Genomic DNA, 9,058 nt, shown 5'->3' with positions numbered 1-9,058 from the left:
AAACATAATAAAGTATTCAAAGAAAACAAACATGAAAATAAGCCGTGTTTTATTTCTGGGTTACTTCAGTATTTAGTTCACTCTTTAATTTCTAAAGACTTGAAGATGACCCTGGAGGATTAGCCACTCTATGTGTACCTTGTGTCAGCATTGGCTGAAGGAAGTCTGTTAGACACATTCTCATGTTCTCAGTCTCAAGGTTGTGAAAGGTAGAGTTCTCTAACACTACAAAACATAGAGTTGCCCATTTCATCAGGGTGGGTGATCTTCCAATTACTTTTGTGTCTTTCAAGTTTAATGGAAACACTTTAAAGTCTTTCAAACAGAATGGATTAGTTTTGAAATCCAGTTTCTGTAGTTTTGGAAACAAACGAGGAGCCAGACTGTGCACATGAAGGCCACATGGTATCAGGTGTGAGATCAATTCACCAACTCAGTGAGGTTTTCAGGGATAAATACTGCTTGTATCTTCAGACATCGCTGCTCTTGCCTGGATTGTAATAAAAGCATTTAATCTGAGAGACAGCCATACCATGCTTTGGACAAAGTTCCATGATGCTGAATTTCCTAGGTCATTGGAAACCCCATTTCCCAGCCTAAACAGACAAAGGTGTTCAGCTCTCAAATTTCCAGAATGGGAGCCTCTTGTGAGGGAACAGCAGAGACCAATCTGCCCAGCAGAACTGACGAGCATGAAGCCACATTCCCATTTTTCAAACAGTTAGTGCCAGATTCTGTAGATTAAAAGTCCTGAAGCCACTGTGACAGGTACAGTGAAAACGTACAAGAGTGTTGGGGTAGCACGGCTCGTGGTTATGGTGGGGATTAGCGAACAGCTCATGGTTATGGTGGGATGAGTGCACGGCTCCTGGTTATGGTGGGGATGAGTGCACGGCTCGTGGTTACAGTGAGGATGAGTGCACGGCTCGTGGTTACAGTGAGGATTAGCGAACGGCTTGTGGTTATGGTGAGGATTAGCGCACGGCTCATGGTTACGGTAGGGATGAGTGCACGGCTCGTGGTTATGTTGGGGATTTGCGCACGACTCGTTGTTATGGTGGGGATGAGTGCACAGCTTTTGGTTACGGTGGGGACTAGCAGATGGCCCGTGGTTATGGTGAGGATTAGAGCACGGCGTGTGGTTATGGTGGGGATTAGTGCATGTCTCGTGGTTATGGCGGGGATAAGCGCACGTCTCATGGTTACGGTGGGGATGAGTGCACGGCTCATGGTTATGGTTGGGATTAGCGCACTGCATGTGGTTACGGTGGGAATGAGTAAACGGCTCAGTGGTTATGGTGGTTATTAGCGCACGCCATGTGGCTACGGTGGGGATGAGTGCACGGCTCCTGGGTATGGTGGGGATGAGGGCACGGCTCGTGGTTACAGTTTGGATGAGGGCAGGCTCGTGGTTACGGTGGGGATGAGGGCACGGCTTGTGGTTATGGTGGGGATGAGTGCACGGCTCGTGGTTATGGTGGGGATGAGTGCACGGCCCGTGGTTACGGTGGGGATGAGGGCACGGCTCGTGGCTACCGTGGGGATTAGCACATGGGTTGTGGTTAGGGTGGGGATGAGCGCACGGCTCATAGTTATGCTGGGGATGAGTGCACGGCTCGTGGTTATGGTGGGGATGAGTGCACGGCTTGTGGTTATGGTAGGGATTAGCGCACGGCTCATGGTTATGGTTTGGATGAGTGCACGGCTTGTGGTTATGGTGGGGATTAGCGCACAGCTCGTGGTTATGGTGGGGGTTATGGTGGGGATTAGCTTATGGCTCGTGGTTACGGTTTGGATGAGTGCACGGCTTGTGGTTACGGTGGGGATTAGTGCACAGCTCGTGGTTACGGTGGGGATGAATACACGGCTCGTGGTTACGCTGGGGATGAGTGCACGGCTCGTGGTTACGGTGGGGATGAGTGCACGGCTCGTGGTTACGGTGGGGATGAGTGCACGGCTCGTGGCTACCGTGGGGATTAGCACATGGGTTGTGGTTAGGGTGGGGATGAGCGCACGGCTCATAGTTATGCTGGGGATGAGTGCACGGCTCGTGGTTATGGTGGGGATGAGTGCACGGCTTGTGGTTATGGTAGGGATTAGCGCACGGCTCATGGTTATGGTTTGGATGAGTGCACGGCTTGTGGTTATGGTGGGGATTAGCGCACAGCTCGTGGTTATGGTGGGGGTTATGGTGGGGATTAGCTTATGGCTCGTGGTTACGGTTTGGATGAGTGCACGGCTTGTGGTTACGGTGGGGATTAGTGCACAGCTCGTGGTTACGGTGGGGATGAATACACGGCTCGTGGTTACGCTGGGGATGAGTGCACGGCTCGTGGTTACGGTGGGGATGAGTGCACGGCTCGTGGTTACGGTGGGGATGAGTGCACGGCTCGTGGCTACCGTGGGGATTAGCACATGGGTTGTGGTTAGGGTGGGGATGAGCGCACGGCTCATAGTTATGCTGGGGATGAGTGCACGGCTCGTGGTTATGGTGGGGATGAGTGCACGGCTTGTGGTTATGGTAGGGATTAGCGCACGGCTCATGGTTATGGTAGGGATTAGCGCACAGCTCCTGGTTACGGTGGGGATTAGTGCACGGCTCGTGGTTACGGTTTGGATGAGTGCACGGCTTGTGGTTATGGTGGGGATTAGCGCACAGCTCGTGGTTATGGTGGGGGTTATGGTGGGGATTAGCTTATGGCTCGTGGTTACGGTTTGGATGAGTGCACGGCTTGTGGTTACGGTGGGGATTAGTGCACAGCTCGTGGTTACGGTGGGGATGAGTGCACGACTCGTGGTTACGGTGGGGATGAGTGCACGGCTCGTGGTTACGGTGGGGATGAGTGCACGGCTCGTGGTTACGGTGGGGATGAGTGCACGGCTCGTGGTTACGGTGGGGATGAGTGCACGGCTCGTGGTTATGCTGGGGATGAGTGCACGGCTCGTGGTTACAGTGGGGATGAGTGCACGGCTCGTGGTTACAGTGGGGATGAGTGCACGGCTCGTGGTTACGGTGGGGATGAGTGCACGGCTTGTGGTTATGGTGGGGATTAGCGCACAGCTCGTGGTTATAGTGGGGGTTATGGTGGGGATTAGCTTATGGCTCGTGGTTACGGTTTGGATGAGTGCACGGCTTGTGGTTATGGTGGGGATTAGCGCACAGCTCGTGGTTATAGTGGGGGTTATGGTGGGGATTAGCTTATGGCTCGTGGTTACGGTTTGGATGAGTGCACGGCTCGTGGTTACGGTGGGGATGAGTGCACGGCTCGTGGTTACGGTGGGGATGAGTGCACGGCTCGTGGTTACGGTGGGGATGAGTGCACGGCTCGTGGTTACGGTGGGGATGAGTGCACGGCTCGTGGTTACGGTGGGGATGAGTGCACGGCTCGTGGTTACGGTGGGGATGAGTGCACGGCTCGTGGTTATGCTGGGGATGAGTGCACGGCTCGTGGTTATGCTGGGGATGAGTGCACGGCTCGTGGTTACGCTGGGGATGAGTGCACGGCTCGTGGTTACGCTGGGGATGAGTGCACGGCTCGTGGTTACGGTGGGGATGAGTGCACGGCTCGTGGTTACGGTGGGGATGAGTGCACGGCTCGTGGTTACGGTGGGGATGAGTGCACGGCTCGTGGTTACGGTGGGGATGAGTGCACGGCTCGTGGTTATGCTGGGGATGAGTGCACGGCTCGTGGTTACAGTGGGGATGAGTGCACGGCTCGTGGTTATGGTGGGGATGAGTGCACGGCTCGTGGTTACGGTGGGGATGAGTGCACGGCTTGTGGTTATGGTGGGGATGAGTGCACGGCTCGTGGTTACGGTGGGGATGAGTGCACGGCTCGTGGTTACGGTGGGGATGAGTGCACGGCTCGTGGTTATGCTGGGGATGAGTGCACGGCTCGTGGTTACAGTGGGGATGAGTGCACGGCTCGTGGTTACAGTGGGGATGAGTGCACGGCTTGTGGTTATGGTGGGGATTAGCGCACGGCTTGTGGTTATGGTGGGGCTTAGCGCACAGCTCGTGGTTATAGTGGGGGTTATGGTGGGGATTAGCTTATGGCTCGTGGTTACGGTTTGGATGAGTGCACGGCTTGTGGTTACGGTGGGGATTAGCGCACGGCTTGTGGTTATGGTGGGGCTTAGCGCACAGCTCGTGGTTATAGTGGGGGTTATGGTGGGGATTAGCTTATGGCTCGTGGTTACGGTTTGGATGAGTGCACGGCTTGTGGTTACGGTGGGGATTAGTGCACAGCTCGTGGTTATGCTGGGGATGAGTGCACGGCTCGTGGTTACGGTGGGGATGAGTGCACGGCTCGTGGTTACGCTGGGGATGAGTGCACGGCTCGTGGTTACGCTGGGGATGAGTGCACGGCTCGTGGTTACGCTGGGGATGAGTGCACGGCTCGTGGTTACGCTGGGGATGAGTGCACGGCTCGTGGTTACACTGGGGATGAGTGCACGGCTCGTGGTTACGCTGGGGATGAGTGCACGGCTCGTGGTTACGCTGGGGATGAGTGCACGGCTCGTGGTTACGCTGGGGATGAGTGCACGGCTCGTGGTGGGTGGGGATTAGCGCACGGCTCGTGGTTATGCTGGGGATGAGTGCACGGGAAAGTTTGGCTGAGTGGGGAAGATGATTTCAGGTCTGGAGGAATAGGGGAGTGGGTTGAAGAAAGTGGCGGAGGGTCATGGGGTGGTCAGTTTAATGTTAACCAAGAGTTACAGTTGGTTTATAATTTTCTAATGTTCCTGAGGTAATTGTTAAACTTAAGTGAGTCAGACTATTCTCATATCTCTGAGTCTGATGGAGCTCCTTCAGAAAGTTCCAGAATTTGGGTAATTGCCCCAAGGAAACTCTGACTTCTGAGAATTCCTCCAAAGTTGAGATTTTCACATGGAATGCAACATCAATTCCTGCAATTATCTTTCCATTAGAATATCTACTCTTGTGTTAATAGTTTTACATTTAAATTCTGAACCATATATCATGGCCATATATCCTATCCTGATTTGCCTTCTCTTTGTATTTGTAGAGGTTTATTCCCTGCCTGAAGAACTCCATGCTTGGAACTACACTACAATTAAAGTCATAGAGATATACAGTACGGAAACACACCCTTTGGTCCAACCCGTCCATGCCAACCAGATATCCCAACCCAATCTAGTCCCATCTGCCAGCACCCGGCCCATATCCCTCCAAACCCTTCCTATTCATATACCCAACCAAATGCCTCTTAAATGTTGCAATTGCACCAGCCTCCATCACTTCCTCTGGCAGCTCATTCCATACACGTACCACCCTCTGTGTGAAAAAGTTGCCCCTTAGGTCTCTTTTATATCTTTCCCCTCTCACCCTAAACCTATGCCCTCTAGTTCTGGACTCCCCGAACCCAGGGAAAAGACTTTGCTTATTTATCCTATCCATGCCCTTCATAATTTTGTAAACCTCTATAAGGTCACCCCTCAGTCACCAACGCTCCAGGGAAAACAGTCCCAGCCTGTTCAGTCTCTCCCTGTAGCTCAGATCCTCCAACCCTGGTAACATCCTTGTAAATCTTTTCTGAACCCTTTCAAGGTTCACAACATCTTTCCGGTAGGAAGGAGACCAGAATTGCATGCAATCTTCCAACAGCGGCCTAACCAATGCCCTGTACAGCCGCAACATGACCTCCCAACTCCTGTACTCAATACTCTGACCAATAAAGGAAAGCATACCAAACGCCTTCTTCACTATCCTATCTACCTGCGACACCACTTTCAACGAGCTATGAACCTGCACTCCAAGGTCTCTATGCTCAGCAACACTCCCTAGGACCTTACCATGAAGTGTATAAGTCCTGCTAAGATTTGCTTTCCCAAAATACAGCACCTCGCATTTATCTGAATTAAACTCCATCTGCCACTTCTCAGCCCATTGGCCCATCTGGTCCAGATCCTGTTGTAATCTGAGGTAACCCTCTTCGCTGTCCACTACATCTCCGATTTTCCAATGCTAATCGATACACAAGTTTACTTTACATATTTAACTCCACAGTGATATTTCTGGTAAATCTCATCTTGGTTCAGTGTAGTTCCTCACATTATTGAAAATAATGGAACATGTGATCTGTAACTTTTGGACTCAGTTCCATCTGGACACAAACTCTGGTCCCTGGTCTATTTCTCTTACTGGTAACCAGCCAAGATTAACCAAGCTGCTTACAACTATGGATCATATTTGGTTCAGAGATGAGATTCTGGCAATATACACAATACAATGGTCAGTAATATCACCCAACTTCACCACTGCCTCAACACATCACCTTCCAAAAACCTCATCCATGTCTCTATCATCTCTCGACTTTGCGAAGTTTGAGAAGATTTGTAGCTCAGGTTGAGGTTCTGGATGTAGGTTTGCTTCACTGAGCTGGAAGGTTCATTTTCAGATGTTGGCTTCATCCGGAGGCTCACTGAAGATGTTACCTAGTATGATGACGAAACGTCTGAAAACGAACCTTCCGGCTCAGCGAGCAAACCTACATCCAGGATCTCTACACTTCGTTATTTCAACACACTCTTGGCCAACCTCTCATGTTTTATAATCCAAAAACTTGAAAACTATCTAAAATTCTTTTTTCTCATGTTAGTATAAGTCAGACTAACATTGTTATGCTGATCATGAATGCTGATTTTATATATTTTGATTGAAGTTACAATAAAATCAATTTGAAATTAAATTTTACTTTGAAAAGTACTGAGGACAAATTGCAAATAACTGAGTTCCATATGCATGGAAAAAGAATTTTCTCACCTTGATCTCTGTGTTTCAATTAACTTGGCAAGTCCATTGATTGACCTGAAACATGAATACTCAGATTATGATACTCTGCAACTATTACTGACGATATTAAACAGAAAAAGACAAATCAAAACTTCTGGATGTTTTTGTTCTGTCAAACGAAATTGAGGATAGGGAATCTGAACTGATATTGGTTTGAGCAGCATCAACCCTCCTGTCAGGAAATAGCAGAGACCAGTCCAGCCAGCAGAGTCGATGAGCAGGAGGCAATATTCCTCTTTTCAGCAGTTAGTGACATGTTTTGTCGATGAAATGACCTGAAGCCAGTTTGATAATTAAAGACCACACCCCGATCTTACTTTCAGGTCCAAAACAAGACTGTTGTTGTAAATGCTAAGTTGGCACATTTACGAGGACAATCGAGGGGCTTGGTAATGGTACAAGTTAAATTTTCTCCAACAGTAAATAATTCTCCCATTTCTTTTTCTGATACAATTTCCATCTGAACGAATTGCATGTCATCTGTCCTTCTTCTTATCTCAGGTGTTTGTCTTGGCAGCTGCAATCCCAAGACTTGCTGACATCACCAAAAACTATTAAAGGCATGTTACTGAGAAAAAGGCTAACTATTGAGCTCTATCCCACAATCTTTTCAGTGAATGAGTTTTTATATAAGTGACACAATTACTGTGCAAAACCTTGCAACCACAAACTTCACTCTAAAGGAATAGGCAATTCAAGTGTTTGAGGCTGGACAGTGATTCAACTGGTTTTATTTCACAGGGTTTGGCTTTCAGCCTCTGTCCTAGAGTACAATGTCCTTACATCCTGTACTTTGAATAAATGAAAGTCTTTTTTATCTTCATGTCATGATGACAGACTGTGAGCTGGGCATGTTGTACTTGGAATTGTTGTGTGGTGGAGTGTTCATAATTTCAAGAAGGGACACAGACTTTTGTGTACAGCCCCTCCTGTTGGCACAGACGGGTATTACTCTCCTGAAGGCTACTGCATAACCAGGTTTGGATTAGGAAATATACAATTAGGCAGAGAGTTAGAACTTAAAGCCATTTCAATCTTGTAAACTAATGCTTTTAAAAGGATTTGGAACTCATTCATGTAGGACGATTCTAAAACTACAAAATAATATGTGACAACTCCTTGAAAATGTCTTTTTTTGGATACAATCGCATTGGTGCTCTGTATTCTCCTCGTATATCCAAACACTGGGTGTATATCACTTGGAACTGTTAACTTTCCCCTCGTACCCACCCCTCCACCAGTGATGGCAAACTGCACACATTTGATCGAAAGAAGCCAAACATATAATTGATGGTGGTAAGAAGAAACAAAATGCATATAGTAAATTCGAGACTCTGAGACATGTTCTTAAGCTCATAACAAATGCTGGCTTGTGTGCATGTCATAGAGTCATAGAGATGTACAGCATGGAAACAGCCCCTGCGGTCCAACCCATCCACGCCACGGTTTGCAGCATGGGGAAAAAGAGGGAATGGTATTCCTAACTTCTGTCTGTTGGAAGTAAGTAACTGCAGTTACATCATAACTGCAACTTTACACCAAATCCATATTGTACCTGATTGGAAAAAAAACATAATTCTCCACATGGAAAATATTAAAATTTGTAGCTTCCATGGACAGAGAAGTACAGGTTTTACCCTTCAACAACTTTACCCTCCTCAGAATGAAATCTAACTTCCAATTGCAATTAAATTAGCACATGGCTAATCCTTTGAAAAATGTCTGCTCGGTATCTGGACTTAGCTTCCATTTTACATTTGTTGCTATGCCTCATTTTTGACTTCAATTTTGTTCCCTGAATAAACAAACTAAATTGCTAATTGGTTTCTTCACCAAGAAAAGATGACATTTGTGATTCAGGTTCCTGCAAATTTGTGAGTAAATTAGTTTTTAATAAATTTGCATTACTTTTATATGGACTTGCTCATCTTTCCTCAATTACACAATGATCTAATGGAAGCACTGTGCTGCGATAATGTAGTTGGGCCTGAGGTCATGAAAAGTACTACACGAAAGGCAGCATTTTCCTTCATAGATTGCAAAACAGCATTGTATTACAGAATGTTACTAAATTCTGGAAGGTGGATATCTAACTGTGAAGTGCAAAGAAATAACATTTTTTTAAAACTTGAGATATAAGGAGAGGGAATCTTGGACAGGGTCCTTAATGGTTTCAATGCATGGTCAGAAGTCACACGACACCAGGTTATAATCCAGCAGGTTTATTTGAAATCACCATTG

General features: G+C 47.7%; 1 protein-coding gene across 4 annotated transcripts in view; it reads right to left on the bottom strand.

Annotated features, from left to right (window-relative positions):
- cbwd (COBW domain containing) overlaps window positions 1-9,058 on the bottom strand; it is an 83,950-nt gene that overhangs the window by 38,379 nt on the left and 36,513 nt on the right. For all 4 annotated transcript variants that reach the window (XM_060841231.1, XM_060841224.1, XM_060841247.1 and 1 more), the window contains exon 11: window positions 6,788-6,832. In XM_060841231.1, coding sequence (XP_060697214.1) covers window positions 6,788-6,832 — 45 coding nt within the window. The remainder of the gene's footprint in view (window positions 1-6,787; window positions 6,833-9,058) is intronic.

The sequence above is a fragment of the Hemiscyllium ocellatum genome, chromosome 2 (assembly GCF_020745735.1).
Source record: "Hemiscyllium ocellatum isolate sHemOce1 chromosome 2, sHemOce1.pat.X.cur, whole genome shotgun sequence".
In the NCBI taxonomy this organism is placed as follows: Eukaryota; Metazoa; Chordata; class Chondrichthyes; order Orectolobiformes; family Hemiscylliidae; genus Hemiscyllium; species Hemiscyllium ocellatum.
Note: the sequence above shows the minus strand (reverse complement) of the source record. Positions and strands in the feature narration are given on the sequence as shown.